General features: G+C 34.5%; 3 protein-coding genes across 9 annotated transcripts; 2 read left to right on the top strand and 1 right to left on the bottom strand.

Moving 5' to 3' along the window:
• Positions 1–3: 3 nt before the first annotated feature.
• Positions 4–5,306, top strand: LOC8272072. 3 transcript variants are annotated; one of them, XM_048374568.1, is made up of 8 exons: positions 4–238; positions 706–1,071; positions 1,409–3,183; positions 3,244–3,534; positions 3,643–3,723; positions 3,837–3,939; positions 4,026–4,092; positions 4,646–5,306. In XM_048374568.1, the coding sequence occupies exons 1-8, from the start codon at positions 172–174 to the stop codon at positions 4,698–4,700; spliced, it is 2,805 nt and encodes a 934-aa protein (XP_048230525.1). In that variant the 5' UTR covers positions 4–171; the 3' UTR covers positions 4,701–5,306. The 3 variants fall into 3 exon arrangements, with proteins under 3 accessions (XP_048230525.1, XP_048230519.1, XP_048230521.1); XM_048374562.1 differs by having other exon boundaries at positions 5–238; positions 1,232–3,183; XM_048374564.1 differs by having other exon boundaries at positions 8–238; positions 1,232–3,183; positions 3,265–3,534.
• On the bottom strand, positions 4,985–7,620 carry LOC8287196 (U1 small nuclear ribonucleoprotein C). 2 transcript variants are annotated; one of them, XR_007215995.1, is made up of 6 exons: positions 7,348–7,620; positions 7,195–7,237; positions 6,726–6,767; positions 6,344–6,614; positions 5,466–5,886; positions 4,985–5,305 (listed from the first exon to the last, which is right to left on the bottom strand). XR_007215995.1 is itself a non-coding variant. In XM_002520652.4 (5 exons), exons 1-5 carry the CDS (start codon positions 7,353–7,355, stop codon positions 5,630–5,632), a joined length of 621 nt encoding a protein of 206 aa, XP_002520698.1. In that variant the 5' UTR covers positions 7,356–7,620; the 3' UTR covers positions 5,348–5,629. The 2 variants fall into 2 exon arrangements, 1 of the variants encoding a protein (XP_002520698.1); XM_002520652.4 differs by lacking the exon at positions 4,985–5,305 and having other exon boundaries at positions 5,348–5,886.
• A 301-nt stretch (positions 7,621–7,921) lies between these two features.
• Positions 7,922–12,240, top strand: LOC8287197 (mitochondrial substrate carrier family protein ucpB). 4 transcript variants are annotated; one of them, XM_015720170.3, is made up of 9 exons: positions 7,922–8,394; positions 8,507–8,626; positions 8,772–8,833; positions 8,939–9,175; positions 9,271–9,441; positions 9,611–9,660; positions 10,027–10,159; positions 11,084–11,121; positions 11,553–12,240. In XM_015720170.3, exons 1-9 carry the CDS (start codon positions 8,361–8,363, stop codon positions 11,647–11,649), a joined length of 942 nt encoding a protein of 313 aa, XP_015575656.1. In that variant the 5' UTR covers positions 7,922–8,360; the 3' UTR covers positions 11,650–12,240. The 4 variants fall into 4 exon arrangements, 3 of the variants coding, with proteins under 3 accessions (XP_015575656.1, XP_048230529.1, XP_015575657.1); XR_007215993.1 differs by lacking the exon at positions 11,553–12,240 and having other exon boundaries at positions 10,044–10,159; positions 11,084–11,109; XM_048374572.1 differs by lacking the exon at positions 10,027–10,159.
• Positions 12,241–17,046: the final 4,806 nt, after the last annotated feature.

Below are 17,046 nucleotides of genomic sequence, written 5' to 3'. Positions count from 1 at the left end.
GTTTCCCGCTCAAACCTGTCATCTCTTTTTCCCTTTTTTTGATCAATTTCTTTCGTTGATACTTTTACTTGAAAACCTTTTTGTTTTGGTGCTAATAACTGGTGACTCAATGCTGTGGCTTTCTTGCACTTTATGAACTGAACCAAAAAATAAATAAAAAGTTAACTTTTCATGGCTGATTGTAGCAAAAGCAGTGAGACCCAAGTCCTTCACTTTCATTCACAATCACTACCACCCGGTACTTCTTTTCTTATTTCTCTCATTTTATTTGATAATCACATCTATCAAAGCTTATTCATCTATCAATTGCTTATCACTCCGTATTCTCTTTTCTTTTTTCTTTTTTTAATACAATTTTTTGAAATTATCTTTGTTGTGTTTCTCCCTTGCAAATCATTTGCTAATTTATTTTTATAACCGTGGGTTAAAGTTTTGCTACTTTATGGTCTTAAAATGGAACCCAAAAACAACACATGTGTTTCGAATGTTATGTGAGACAGTGAAGAAAAATAGAGCCCCATTAGGATGTTGATTTTTGATATATTTTTCTCATGTTCTAATGTATATTGCAAAATATTTGTTCGCTTCAGTATTTAGTCTAACGATGCCATTATGTTGAATGCAATCTGCTTTTACAATTTGTGGAAGTATGTTCAGCGAATAATTAATCCAACAATATAATTATGTATCTTTTGTTGATTACAGAATTAGGTTGGGAAAAGAAAAATGTTATTGATCAGTTGTTTGAAGATACAGAATCCTTCGATGATGCAATTGCCCTTGATTGTTCCTTCAATGGAACACCTTTGGTGACATTTGATCCTGACATTGAAGTGGTAGATGATACTGATTGCATAGAGAATGCTTGGCTGCCCCAACAGATAACTGAGTATGAGAAGGAAGTTGTGCTTGACAGTGAAGATGAAGGAAACTCTTATGTTAAACTAGACAGAAGAACAGAAGGGAATGCTGTAGGTTCTCAAAGGAGGCAGCCTGCTCCACCATCTCCTCACCTGGATGACTTTAAAGAAACTTATGTTGGTTCTATTGTTGGTGAACATTGTGGAACAGGTTAGTATGAAAAAAGAAAAGAAGTCTCATCTGGGAAAAGTTTGGATTTTCTTTATCAATTATTATATGTTTTTCTCTTTTCTATGAGCATTTATTGAATCATCTATGCGATAAAGTGACCAATTTAAGAAATCTTTTGGTGTGGATTCATTGGGGGCAGAACAAGTTGATGAAAGCACAGATGCAGGAAAAATTCATCCTCCGATGCTAACACATGACCAAGTGTTTGCAGAGTTAAATTATATTGGCTCTGAAGAACCTAGAGAGTCATCCCAAGCGAATGCGCTTGACTTTGTCAATCACTACCTCTCACTTAACAATGTGGACTCTTCTCCAGGAACTAAGCCCAGAAATGCTATCAGGAAGAAAACCTCTCCTGTCTCAAGAATAAAGGGTTGTCAAAGCTTGGCTAAACAAATTAAAACGGGGACTGCAGTTGGAAATGATGGAATCTTTGAATGGGTTGATAATGATCATTGTGGACGGATTGATTTCTTCAGCAAGAGGACGGGTACAGCATTGGGTCATGGAGGCTCCCAGCAAAGATCTGTAAAAGGGCATCAGAAGTTTGGGCGTGTTGAAAGTAAGGAAGCTAGCTGCTCAGGTAAAAAGTTGCAAGAGAAATCTAGAAACCTCATAAAGGAAGTGACAGCTTCTTGTTATTCAGATTCTAGGCCTGCAGTTGGCAGAGCAAAAGAGATAAACAGGTTCGAACAAGCATCTGAAACGAATTTTGAGAATGTCTCTGTCAAGAACTCAAATGAACAATCGCATGAAGTCCAATTGGGGCGGGATATAGATGCTTATAACACTGAAGAAAATGCACCAGATACGTTTGATGTTGGTTTTGGCACTCAAATGGCAGCCGAAGCTATGGAAGCCTTATCGTATGGTCTCCCCACAGACATCTGTGCTGGTAATGTCAGCCAATGTCCTCAAAGTTCTCGTTTAGACCCTTCACCAGGAATAGAGAAGAGTAAAATTCATTTCAGAAGCCCTTGCCTTCAGAAGGGTGCATTCTCTAATTCAGAAGGCATCGCAAGAATGTCAAAGCAAAGAGAGAGGTATGCCAGTTCATCTCGGGCACACTCTAGTTATCAGGAGTTAGATAATGAATTGGAAATAACAACAAGAAGGAAAAGGGTCAAATCCTTGGCTGGAAAATTAAATGGGATGAACAGTATGTACCAGAATGAATTTTCAGCCAGAGAATCTGCAAAGCCTGTCAAGAAAAGAAAGGTAGGCGAAGAAAACACTAAGGAATGTGAAGATTGCGGGAGTTCATCAATACCATTTGAGAGTATTTTACTTGGCAAAGAATGTATACATCATGGAGAGCCTGTTACTCAGGAAACTGGACGTTGGATAAGAGAAGGTAAATTAGAAGGAAAAAAGGATGGGTCAGACAATCTAGGGTACGGGATGAATGATGCTGTGAAGGGCAGTACAATTACATACAAAAGAAAGAGAAGTTCTGTGCATGCTAATGCTAAACCATCTGGAATCTTGAATGTGGGAGGAAATTGTACCAAAGAGAAGCCATTTACTCACCAAAGGCATTGGATAACTGGAGATGAACTGGAAGGGACTAAAGATGGGCCAGATGGTGCAGGAGAAAGGATGAATGCTATTACGAAAGGAAAAATAATAACATATAAAAGAAAGAGAAGTGCTAAGGTATTTGAATTGACGAGTGCTGAAGGAAAAAGTATCAAATTGTGTTGCAATATATCTGAGGTGTCGAGAAACAACAAACTGATTGGACAAAAGCAAGGAAGTTTGGAGGTATCTTCTTTAACCGGTTCTTTAGATTTCAATGCTTGGAGCTGCCCCAAAGGGAAAAGAATGCCCCGCAGACGGCCAAGCCATTTAAATGAAGCTAATAACCCTTCCATCCTATGCATAAAAATTGATAGAAAAGAAGGTCACAAAAAACCATACAACAAAATTCTTCCCAAATCATCCCTTTTAAAAGAGCTTATTAGGCTAGGCATCCAAGAGCCAAAACCTGACTTTACATGGAAAGATTTGAGAAAACGTAGAGATATGTCCCATGTCCAAGTTCTGTTTAGCCAGCATTTGGATGATGATATCATCAAGCAGCAAAAGAAGGTATATTTCTTTCTTTTCTTTTTTCCTATCTTCCAATCAAGTTACTTATGAAACACATAGTATTTTTCTTCCTTCGAACAGATCACAGCCCGGCTGGGCATCTCCATTGCATCATGTTCAATGAATGCCACACATTTCATAGCAGACAAATTTGTTCGTACGAGGAATATGTTTGAAGCTATTGCTCATGGTAAACCAGTGGTGACTCATTTATGGCTTGAGAGCTGTGGGCAAGCAAGCTGTCTAATTGATGAGAAAAATTATATCCTTAGAGATGCCAAGAAAGAAAAGGAAATTGGTTTTAGTATGCCTGCCTCACTGGCTCGTGCAAGCCAGCATCCACTTCTAAAGGTCATTACCTGAAGCTTTTAAGATTATTTAGCCACAACATAGATGTTATCAATCAGTTGTTTTCAGTTTTCATTTGATTAGGATGTATAAACAACGATCTCTTTGCAGGGTCGAAGAGTCTTAATTACTCCAAACATAAAACCAGATGTAGAAATGATTACTAGCTTGATTAAGGCAGTTCATGGCCAGGTATGTATTACTTCCTACCCATTTAATTCTAAGGTTAGTAGCTTTTGGTGGCGGAACCGTACACCTTTCTGTCTGTAGTCTGTTTTCCTTAGTTTCTGAGTAATGTTCTTCAGGCAGTGCAAAATTTTCAAATATCTGACCTGAAGATCCCTGATGACTTATTGATCCTTTCATGTGAAGAAGATCATTCTATATGTGTACCTTTCCTTGATAAAGGTACAATAATATAGGACTCCTTTTCTTTTATAGCAAAGGTAAGTCTCTGGTTGGTAAAAGTAATACGAGTCTAACCTTGCTTGCAGGAGCAGCAGTTTACAGTTCAGAGCTTCTGTTGAATGGGATAGTTATCCAGAAATTCGAATATGAAAGGTCAGGATTTCTCTACCAAAGATAATCATAGTTTTTAAGGTAAATATATGTTTAAAGAAAGACAATTACTTGTTACCGTAGAGAATGCTGTCTAACAACTTTACCAAAAAGCATTTGAAGCATTCTCTAGCATTATGATCAGGGTAAGAATACTACTTTCTAAAGAAAGTGCTTTGTTGTAATAGAGCTTACGGTATGGGTCTACAGTTTACAAAATGACCGGATATTCAGACTGATGGCTGATGGATTTGAGCCACTTTCTTTATTTTGATAAAAGTTGATTTAGATTTTAGGGTTCCCGCTTCTCTGGAAAAAATTGATTGTATATGCCACTTAAACTTCTCTTTCCCAGGCAGGAGAGAAGGTTACTTAATCAAGCATGTTTTGTAGAAGGTCTAGAATCCCTGGTTTATTTTGTTGAGTTCATTCACATCAATGATGGGGTAGATCAGGGTATTTTCTTTGAAATGTTATGTGGCAGAAAGGTGCTTATCTTTTGAAGATATGCCTCAACTTCTGTGCTGATACTTGCTTTTTAACTATAAATTGACAGACATCAACTTTTCACAAATAGAGCAAAGAGAAGCGGACGCCCTGGAACAAGGTGAAGGAAAAAATGCTTATTTTGTTGACACATGTAATTAGTGTCCTTGTTTCTTTTTGTTTTGTCTGAAAGTCATACAGGAACATAAACATAGGTGTAGTCTGTCTTTTCCATGGTGAGATGTTGCAGAATTAGCGGTCACCGAGATTATGGTGATTAAAGAACCCTTTTTAGATGAAGTCATGTTAAACACATGATTTTCTTGCTGAGCAAATTGCAAATTCAAGCATTCAGAGTTCGCAACCAAAACAATGCGCATGTTGCCATATTTTGTGTAAGACAGACCAGTGCTAGCAATGTATAGATTCACTTAAACAACCGTGGCATCAAGCACAAAAGACTGTACAATGTCCAGAACAAATGAAAATTTTAATTCAGGGAAAAGCAAACCTCTTCAGCTAAATCTTGATATTTTTTGTTTAATTACGTCTATTTTACAGTAATTGAAGTTCACAGTGATGGTCATTCTCAACCATAATGGGTCTAGCACCACATAGGAGCACATTACATACCATATGGTAAGGTCTACTGAAGGCGGCACAATGTGCAAGTGGTGTTTTTGGTTTCTTCTCAATGCCTTTAACAAAAGCAGATTGTCATTAAACCATTCTGCAAGTACAAAAAACAAGGGACATTTAAACTAGGTTCCAGTTGCAAAAAACATTTCCATTAGAAACAAAACTTCCAATAATACTGAAGTTCACCACTGGAATCGTAGTTCCATAAACACGAAATCCTTTCTTAATGCTTATAGTACCATAGACATTACCAAAAGAACACTTCTGAACTGGAGTGCTTTAAATCTCATTACCCTAGAAAAAAGTTTACAAACATCATTTAATCATCAAAAGATTCCAAATAGATGTATAAGGTTGCTTTTCAACTTCCTTTCTTCACTAAGAAACAGGAGGAAAAAATACCAATTTGATCAGATTAATGATTAGCCTCAAGATTTGGGGTGTTATTGAAGCTATCAAAGCCTGCACTAGTGGGTGGTGCTGGATTAGTTTGATAACTAGCAGGTGGAACCATGGAGGGGGCACCACTAGGAGGGGCTACTGCTGCACTTCCAGGAACAGTTGCTGGGGGAATTGACATAGGAGGCCTTGGAAGACCATTAACTTGACCAGGTAAGGAAGGAGCGCCTGGTGGTGCCACCATAGGTGGCATGGCTGGAGAAGACATGTAACCTACCAATATGTGAAAGCAAATAAAAATCACAGATTTCATTAATAACGGGATATATCACAATATGATACATACATCACATACAAAACAAATGTTGATATTAAATTACAGAAGCACTTGAAAAGTGGGAACCAGATTAATCACAGATTTCATTATAAACAGGATATAATGTGATACATCACATGCATCCCAAATGGTGACATTAAATAATGGAAGCACTTGAAAAGGGTATGCATATGAACAAAAAACAAATAGATTGCTAAGATTATCAACTTTGGCAGCTTAAAACCTGTACAGGTCAACTTTAGCAATTTCATACCTAAAAAGATATTAGGCTTTTTTATTATAACTAATAGATCCTTTTAATGATCTTTTAAAAAGAAAGTAGCTAATTTTTTATAAAGAGTTAGCAGGATTATAGCATGCAACAATATGGACATCTTTATAGCTGAATTCCACCTGGGGCAGCAGGAACAGGTCTTGGCAAGACAGGAGGAGGCCTAATCCCAGGCATTAGTGGTGTATTTGCAGGTAACTGTGCACTCCCTGGAATGGGCATCATAGGTGTTGGTAGAACAGGAAGGCGGGGCCTCTGCAGTAGATGCTGATTGTATGCAGCTCCAACCTGCTGGAATGCTGCAGCTTGTCCAAGATGTTCCTTTATCCTTTGGTCTATCAGACTTTGGGTTTGTTGCTCCTCAAACTGTTGATAATAGGATCTCACATTTGCCTAAAGATAATTTACAGAATCAGCTTTGCAAGACTTTTAAACAAAAATAAGAAAATAAATTATGGCAGGAATGGTTGATGAAGAAAGAAATAAGAACACAAAGAAAAGTACCTTATGTTTATAACCTGCATTATGTTGCTTTCTAACAGAGGGCTGAAATACATAACAGGGGATAATCAGCAATTTAAAATGTTGGAACATGCATATTGTAGATGTTGACTACAACAAATAGTAAAAGCATTCCATACTGTAACTAAAGTTTCAAGAAAATATATGGCACAGGGCTTCTTGTTCTTGCTAGAGAGACCGTTTTTCCAAATAGATTTTTCCCTTTAAAAGAACTAGCTTCAGAAACTCTTTGACGATGTGAGGCTTGAGCACGGTGCTGGTCCATAAATTGAAGAATCAGGTTCTAGAAAGCCACAAGCTTTTCCATATCAATTGGTTTATAAGTAAATAATGAGGGTAAAAGGAATTTGCTAGCAATAAGATGATAATCACTAATACAACCTATAACTTAGCAAACAGAATAATAAACAAACTAAACAGCACTAACAAAAACCATTAAAAAGAGACTTACAGAATCATGCGTCAAGTAAGTGTCGCAATAATCACAGTAGTACCTATAATTTATCGAACCAGAAACATAAACCAAAGCAATTAATAAATTAATTCTCTATTATGAGAAGAAAATAAAAATGTAAGTAACAAAGAAGAGGATGATGGCAGTTACCGAGGCATGGCTGTTTCTGAAACCGAACCGCAATCGTAGTACAAATCAAAACCCTAATTTGATGCTTTCGATGAAATATACAACCAAAAAAAGCAAAGAAAGAAAGAAAAGGAGAGAGAGAGAGAGACTTGAACAGGAAAGGCGACGCTGGAATTGGAGACGCTACGCAACCGGAAAGGATGGGTGAGGAAGATGAGCGAAGGTGTACATAGGGAATGGGGTTTTTGAGTGTGTGTGCTACTGCTACTCTCTTTCGTCGAGAAAGGTTTGCAGTCTAATATTAAACGAAACAGCTGAATCCCCGTTTCTCTGTTGATCTACAGTTAAATCAAAATCAATTTCACGCGTGCGATTAAATTTCGCTAAGCCCAGTTTATACAAGAACGACGTCGTATCGGGGCCACATTAATTACTTCACAAAAACGATGCTGCACGAATCAAGCCCGCTGCCTCGCGTGTAGAACGTCGCCTTTGTTTTGCTGCCCTTTTTTTTTTCTCATTTGGTTGGCTTATGATCTGACTGTTCCCGGCAGTAGCTTTGAGAAATTTCATTTAATGATAATGCATTACAATCTAGACTGTTGCATTCTTATCTATATGTTGAAAGGTTAAATTTACATATTGTTTGGTTATAATTTATTGTTTTATTAAATGATAATTCAATTACTCATCTTCAATATTGGAGGACAATCATTGTAACAGAGAAACAGAATATGTATATATCTGGATGGATGAGATGTCCTATGCCCTTTGTCTTTTATGAACAATGAATTTTCAATTGCAGTTTACTATTAGATCACAAATAGTGAATCGAAGTTCAAAACCGTTAGTTCTGATTACATTTTTGTTTTGATGCATAATTATTATGCTTTACATTTATGCGTCGTGTCTTGACCCACTGCACTGTTTGGCTGCATCGATGTACTAAACGATGTCGTTTGTAAAGTAAAAGCAAATTACACACTGTTCATTTATTTCTGGCTCCATTGGAGGAGGGAAATGAAATTAGGATCATGAAATCCAGGACAATGACGGAAAGCCATTCAGGTTCCTGGAATTCCTTTTCTCATCCTCTATTCGATTCTTTATGGATTCTTCTCTAATAACAATTAAAGAAAGAAATTTGATGTTAAACTCGTATAGTTATTACTTATTGCAGAGTCCGTCGCTAAAGTAAATAAAAAGCAAGGATGGGCAACCTCACCATCCAAAGTATTCTATCATTTCGCTACGAGTGGAGCCTCCGTTGCCGTTGCCACCGGTTTCACTCATCCTTTAGGTTTCTTTTTTCTTTTAAAGCTTTGATCTTTTATTTCATGTTTCATGTATTTGCTGGTGTGAGAGAGATCTGCCTATGGTTGCCTTTGATCATAAGTGCATTTAGAAATTTTATATTCATATAATACTTGAACTTGTGAAAGCAGATGTCCTTAAAGTTCGGCTTCAAATGCAACTTGTTGGCCAGAGAGGTCCTTTGATTGGAATGGTGGGAGATGCTTTTAGTGTTTTTTAATTTTGTGATGATGATTTTGGTGGTTTATTGGATTCTTTTGAAATGAATAATGTTGGCTTCTTGTCGTATGATTTACAGGGAAGTTTATTTGTTCAAGTATTGAAAAATGAAGGACCAAAGGCTTTGTATTTGGGTTTGACACCTGCACTAACGAGGTCACTTCTTTATGGAGGTCTCCGTTTAGGGTTGTATGAACCTTCAAAGTATGCCTGTAATTTGGTTTTTGGGTCATCCAATATATTCGTTAAGATTGCATCAGGAGCATTTGCTGGTGCCATTGCAACTGCACTGACCAATCCAGTTGAGGTTCTCAAGGTATTCTATCATCTTAGTCATTCTCAATTTTTTTTAAACTTCTGATTGAAGAACCAATTTATTTTTCCTTTCATTTCCTTTTTTCTGTTTATCAGGTTAGATTGCAGATGAATACAAACCGGATACAAGTTGGACCAATTGCAGAAATGCGTAAAATTGTTTCTGAAGAAGGAATAAGGGCTCTCTGGAAGGGGGTTGGCCCTGCTACTGCCAGAGCTGCTGCTTTAACTGCATCACAATTGGCAACATATGACGAAACCAAGCGGGTCAAGTTCTAAGCATGTTCTTTTTCACTTTGAGTATCCACGAAGTAATTTCCACATTTTCTATATGGTTGATTTATATTTAATTGCATTTTAAACTGATCATCTGTCTTTACATTTCTTTTCATTGTATCCTCTCTCTCTTAAGGTTTTCAACTTTTCAATGGTTCAGGTTCTGGTTAGATGGACTCCTATGGAAGAAGGAATTTATCTTCATCTAGTGTATGAAACTGCCACTTTCAGTATTCTTTTTTCTTTCACAACTACACTAACTTTTGCAATAAAAAAAAAGCATGCTGTTTGTCTCTAGGAGTTTGACCAAATTGGATTGTCCATTTCTTATAAAAAGAAGTATAAAAATAATTCAATCAATTTCTTGGACTGTTCAATGTAATATTTGATTAAAGCTTGAAAAATGAGTGATATATTATGCGTAAATGAGCACATTCATAATCTAGCAAAGCCTTGTTTGCCTCCCTCCCTACCTCTTTTCCAATTACTTGTAGAATACTTTTGTTCGGGCGCATGTAATTTCAAGGGCACTTATGCATCTTCCTTCTTTGATTCATGTTTGTGTTATCTAAGCAGATCAAGTACTGTGGCAGGCACAGTTAGTACCTCTGTAACTGCACCAGTGGATATGATTAAAACCCGCCTCATGTTACAACGAGAATCCAAAAGAGTTGGAGGCTATAAAAATGGATTTCATTGTGCATATCAGGCATCAACTCTTCTCTTTCTCTTTCATCTCAATTTAATTTGTGATTGCGGAACTGTTCCTTTTTGTTATCATTGCATGTCTCATCCAAGTCCCTGTCCTTCTCAACGTAATTAGGTTTGCATTCAAGGGGAAGCCTAAACATTTTTAATTTGGAACAGGAGTGTGGAAACAGCATGATGAAATAGGGGCAGAGAGAGATATTACAGCCAACATTAACATACAACTAGAATTGGAGAAAATGTTTTCTGTGCATCTTAAACTGAAATGACATTTTCATCTTCAGATAGTTGCTTGGATAATTGGAATTTCTGTTCATTTGGTGGAGTTGGATTTTCTCCATATCCTACTGCTGTGGTGGCTTATTTTCTAGATGCCACTTTGATGGGGCTTTCTGGAGACAATTATTGTTGTGGAAATTGATGCTACATGGCTTGGTGTTGCTATGAAATATGCAAGTTACAGAAGAAAATTTACTGTGAATGTTTTGGTTGTTTGTTTGATATCCCCTTTTCTTTGGGTGTTTGCTGGAGTATCTATGGTATGTGGTTGAATTTATAGGAGGATCGCTTAATGTTATGAACCTATATGAATAGATTAGACGAACCCCCTTTCAATTACGAACCCGTATAACACTAACATTCAAATCCTATAGCAAATTGATTTCAAACCCTAGGATCAATTCTAAATCAGATTATGAATGATCAATTAGGAGTTAGAACTTAAAGGAAATCAAGCCTTTAAACCATAATCCTAGCACGCCAACCCATCATTGACAATCCTAGCCTTCCTTGTTTGTTGGTCCTCTTCATCAAGCCCATTATCTTTATGCTTTAAGCTTGATCTATCCATAACAGTTAATGTGAATGAGTTGAACCAAAGACTTTTAGCTTTATTGTCTAATATCTTTTTAACTTTGGGTTTCAGGTTATGCTTACTGAAGGCCCTCGAGCACTTTACAAGGGGTGAGATCCTACAGAGGCTTTATAATTGGGGTTATTTTAGTTAGATTCATAGTTTTAAGGCCTATTAATTATTATGCAATTTCAAAAGCAGTTTACTTCACTTCAATCTAGTCAATAGTCATTAAATGGCTTCTCAAAATGTTTCAGACACATTCCCCTATAGGATCTGATTTGAACTTGTGACATTAGAATTAGATCATAGTCAATAATTGCATCTTTTTCCCTTTCGGGCCTCTGAACCCTGTTATTCCTTGGGCGGTAAAAGAAAGCAACTTACTGATTCAGTTCTTGAAGTTTTAAAATGTGTTACCAATTAATTGTTTTCTTTTTAACAAAGATATACTTTTAACTTAAAGACTCGTTTGCAAGTATTTGTCACTAATTTATCTCTTTTCATTATTATGAAATGTCAACCTTTAAACTTTTGACAGGGGTTTTGCAATTTTTGCGAGATTGGGTCCTCAAACTACAATCACGTTTATACTGTGTGAGAAGTTACGGGAGCTTGCTGGTTTGGATGCCATCTAACGGTGGAACTATCCATTCATATTCACTCACAATATTTTACCAAGAATGGGGGAATATATAAGTCTTTGTAGCATACTATTTATATGGTCGTTCTAATAATATGGGGGAACCAAGAGTTGGTTTGGTTCTAGTGGGAATGGTGTATGTCTAGACCTTATTAATTGTCACAGGGGGTCAATTATTTGATCGAGTTATGGAATAATTCTTTTTGCTCCATGCCCTATTTTACTCCTGGGTTGACCCTATACTAAAAGTAGAAATGGGGAATTTTGTTTCTTGTCATATATCCACATTCTTGGTTTTTGAATTGGAAGATAGTCAGTTTAGCTGGTTTTTCTGCAAATTCGATCAGCTTTCTCTGCAGCATTACTTTTGGAGTTCTTTTCTGTTGCTGTCATCTAGGATCAATTCATGATTTCATTGTTTGTAGAACAGTAGTGCCCATGAAATTCCTGGGTTTTATGGAAATTGAAGGTATGAGTTTGAGGGAAGCAGCCTTCCTTCAATTTTTCAAAGTTGTAGGTCCAATTAATACACTATTATTTGATTTTATACAAATGCTCCTTCATACAAATGAAATTTTACTCATAAGATTTCTATGATTGGCTGTCTTCGTCAGTTTCTCTATCTTCCCTGTAGTGTCCTCCTCATGATTGACTGGTTATGTTCTGCCTTTAGACTATGGTGGTGGCCTGACCTAACCCGTGTTTTTATGTTAAGCCACAGCTGGTTTGATTTGAGCCGACATAAACACTGTTATGTGACCTGATATTATTCTAATAGGCTTTTCAATAAAAGCCTGAATAGTAAATAAATAAAAAATCAAAATTAAGAAATTTGCCTCAGTTCTTTGAGAATCAGAAAGATTTTCTTCAAAGTCTGAATTTGTTGCTTTTACTATTGTTATTTTTCCCCTTTTTAATCATCCCCTAACCCTTTGTTTAGATTGGAGAAAAATAAGAGAGGAAAGAAAATTTTAAAAAATATATATATATAACCAGAGAGAGGAAACTTTTTCTTTAATCATATATTTTCTTTCCATTTTGAAAAGAATATAAAATAACGGGTAAAAATAAGAGTGTAAAATAAAAGATTATTATACTTAAAAAACTGTTATTATCTTTTGTCAATTAACTAATTCTTCTCACAATGATTCATCTTGCCTCTTTTTCTTGCGAGTCACGAGGATAATGTAGTAATAATTTATTTGGTTATTAAGACAGGATACAGATTTATTCTTTTTTATAAAAGAAAAAGTATAAAAAATAAATAAACGTGAGAAGAACAACTAATTAGTTAACTTTTCATCACAATTTATCAAGGATACATCTAACTTTTTAAAACTAAATTCAGCTCAATCAAGCGGTTCTGATTTCACAAAATCTTTATAAGGAAAAAAAAAAAAGAAAAAAAAGGGTACGAGTCACAAATGTTTTTGTTTATTTGATTTCATTTGGTACTGTTAGGGCTTGCAGAAAAATGGTACATGGACCAAAAAGAAAAGGGCACAAGGCGAGAAATTCCATTGTTTCGGAGGCAATTGTATTGGGACTAGGAGGCAGGAAAAGGGTGAAGGTATCTGAGACATTATACACAAGTGAAGGCATCATCAGATTCAGCTCCAATTATAGCTCTTTGACCTGAGAGGCTGTCCCATTTTAAGTTGTTTGCTGGTTATTGCTGGCAGCCAATCAACAAATTAAATGCACCCTCATACATACATGGACAGCACTTTTTGCTTCATTCGCAATTTCTTTTGTTTCTGATTTTAGTATTTTCCCTTTTCGTTATTTTTGGTGGAGCCAACGACAAGTCGTAATTTTGCTCGGCTTCTACAAAAACTACTAACACCTTTTGGATTGTTGACCATAAAATTAGAAATAATTCCTTTTCAAATGTCCTAGGGTTAGAGTAAAATTATGAGATAGTTCATCATAAAAATAGAAAAAAAATATCAAATGCAGAAAAATAAAGCTCGAATTTAAAGTGTTTTATTTATAAAAGAAATACTTTTATGAAAAATTTATCTTAATAAAAAAAAAAAAAAAAGCAACCTCAAACTTAAAACCTTTTATTTATATATAAGAGAAAATTCAAGTGAATTATAAACAATTTTGAAGTGGATAAAAATTTAGAAATGCTTTTCAGATATTATTACTTAGCGGATCCTCTTTTTTTTCTTTTTTCTTTTAAGATGGGCAGTGTATATTGTTATCATTTTCAGATAATTATCAAAGTTTAAATTTAACGTTCTAACTTTTTGTAACCTCTATCATGCTGCTAAATTTATTGTAACGAGAAAATGGGTATAAAATTTTATATTTTTGCTAAATATTTATTTTATTTTTATAATTTAAAATCTAAAAATCTTTATTTATATGGTTTTTAAAATTATGTTATGATAATATTTTTAGTATTATTTTTTGACAAAATTATGATAGGATTATTTTTTTATTTATATATTATTATTTTATTGTCATAAAATTCAAGTAGTTGCTACAAACATAAAATTAATTTTTTTTTGAATCTTTAAATGACTTTTTTGATTTAATTCTAATTTGATATTCATATATTTTTATATATAATTAATATATGTTTGGTATAACAAACACAAAAATATAAATTAAAACGATTAATTTATCTCATTTGCTAGATTTATTAGTAATGCATTATCTTAAAAGTTAAATAATATATTTTCAATATTTTTTACGTATAATTTATAAAAAAAATTCTGACAAAATTTAAGAAAATAAAAAGCGGTATAAATAAATAAATAAAAATTGTACAAATAATTTTTTTTAAAAGAATCATATAAATAATTTTTTAAGAAATTATATAAGTACTTATATATCATGTAGAAAATAGAATAATTTTATATAGACATGCATTCTCAAATGTTTAATCAGTTAAATTGAGCAGACTGTATCAACCAAATGGTTGAAAATCAGAGAGTAACATTTTTAAAGAGGTGAGCAACTCCCAAGCGAGAAGAAGAAGAAGAAGAAGAAGAAGAAAAAGAAGGGGAAAAAAAAAAAAAAAAATAGGTACGGAAATGCAAAGTGCTGACAGAAGAGGAGAGAGGGGGATTGGCGGGACAGTCTGGCGTGCTTATCTTTGAGCCTCCTGTTTGATTCTAAACTACCGTTATAACCTTCTTTATTGAAATTACAATAGCACCCCTTTACTTGAATGTTAATCCCTACTATGCCCCAGACCAAAATAACGAATCCCCATCACTGGCACTGCATCCATGTTTGGTCAACAACTTCTCCGTTTCCGTGCAAGTTTACTCTAAACCCGTCACCTCGCATTTTTCACGCGCATTTAAAAAAACCTTTATGATAGGAAATTATGTATTAAATAAATTATAACTCTTGAAATTAGTAAATAATAATAACATTGATTTTTAATATACCCTTTAACTTGAGAAGGTGGCAGGGGTTCAGCCTTCTGAGTAGGCTTGGTAACCTCCCAAGTTTGAGACTGAATTCTAGATCCAACATCAAAATAAATAAATAGTTTATTTTATTTTATTTTAATAGACACATTATACATTTGAATCAATCAATTAAAAGGCTACAAATATTATAAATACTGAGTCACTCCTAACTGTTCGTAACTTTTTAAAAGAAACTCTTAATTGACAACTAAAATTTCTCCTACTAGAAGGCTAATCCCATTTTTAACTTGTGCTTGGCTACAGGCTAACTAGACCAAGCATCACCTTCACCGGATCCATACATGGTCCATCAAAGTAAATCCATGTAAAATTAACGTGTTCAAATTAAAATGGATGATAGCTTCATTAAGTTACACCCAAGGCATACATATTTCTGAAGATTGAAGACCCTATATGTACTTGATGATGGGCAGTGACATGAATTTGATTCTGAGCAGAATCATTGAATTGAATCCATTTGCATGCATTTTTAGATTTTTAACAGAGGGCAACCACTGTGTGTTGAATTAAGCTGGCTTAGCTGAATTTAATCAATTTTTTTTATTTATTTTTTAATTTAATCCTTGCACTTTTAGTTTATGGTATTAAATTTTTATGCTTTCATTGTTGTTAAATTTAAGTTATTTTGATATGCAAATGGTTTCTTTTTTCTTAATTCTTCAATGTAAAAGACCAACAGCATTTAATTTGAAAAACAAATATACAAATATAAACTTAGGCAACGAATATGGAAGCAATTTTAATAAACTTGTACTTAGATTTATTATCATGAAAAAAGATGCAATTAAAAGGTAATTTATCCCATTCACTATTGATTTACTAATTAGTTTTTTCTTCTTGTTTTAATTTGGATAGTACAAATAAAAATCGAATTTTGGTACTTAATTTAAATGAAATGTGAAATATGGGTACAACCAGACAAATAAGCGGAGGTGTGAGTAACCCATACAAAATGAGATGTCGGTTGCTATTAAGGGAATAAATGGTGATAGGCACGTGTTTATCGCATCGCATTTTCAAGTCAAGAAATAGGTACACTTTCCGGCTACTGCAGTGAGTGACGCGGGAGCGATCTATCGTGACTCGCTCGAAAAAGAAAGGCTGCTTTTTGTATTTTAGCCTTCAAATTCATATGCGCCCTTTTATCCAAATATCGATTCTCACAATCACAGCCCTTTTTCTATTTCAGCGCTGCTTCCCTTCTTATACTCTTACTGCTTCTTTGCTTCCTTTCTTTTCTTTAAAAAGAGAAGAAGAGATCTTAATGTTTAGATGTTACTGTATTTGAAGTCGATAAAGAAATTCACGTGATCGAAATGAAATTTATGAAGAACTTATATTTATTGTCAGCAGCAGTAATAATAATAAGAAAAAAAGAAGAAGCAAGTGAAAAGGGGAAAAAAAAGAAAGAAGAAGACTTGTTTTATGTCCAAACAAACAAGTAATAGCTAAAAATTCAAAGAGGAGGGAGGGAAAATGGTTGTGTTTGAGTTTTGGAGAGAAAACAAAAGGAAGAATTGTCTTTATCAATGGAATGAACAACCATACTTGGCCATTCACTGTAATAAAAACAAACTCCATGAGTCATGTTGCTCACTTCAATTCTCCACCTGCTTTTCAATCAAATATTTCAAACCTATGACGTCACTGAACCTCAAAATTAGCTGCTATGTAATTTTCTTGATTTTAAAACTCCAAAGTACTTAGTTTGATTTTTCATTGGAATTGTATTGCACTTACAATATTATATGTTCAAATAGTATTTAAAAAAGTCAAGAAATTATACAAAATAAGAGAGAGAAAAATTAATCGAGATATACAATAATTAATACGAGAGTTAATTTTTGAGTATATTTTTATTATGAAATTAATGAATCGAATTTACAATAATTTATTAGATGTTCAACCTCTTGTCTTCTTCTTAGTCACATTATCCC

The sequence above is a fragment of the Ricinus communis genome, chromosome 1 (genome assembly GCF_019578655.1).
Source record: "Ricinus communis isolate WT05 ecotype wild-type chromosome 1, ASM1957865v1, whole genome shotgun sequence".
NCBI lineage: Eukaryota > Viridiplantae > Streptophyta > Magnoliopsida > Malpighiales > Euphorbiaceae > Ricinus > Ricinus communis.
The sequence above is the reverse complement of the archived record's forward strand: the minus strand, read 5'-3'. Positions and strand labels throughout refer to the sequence as shown.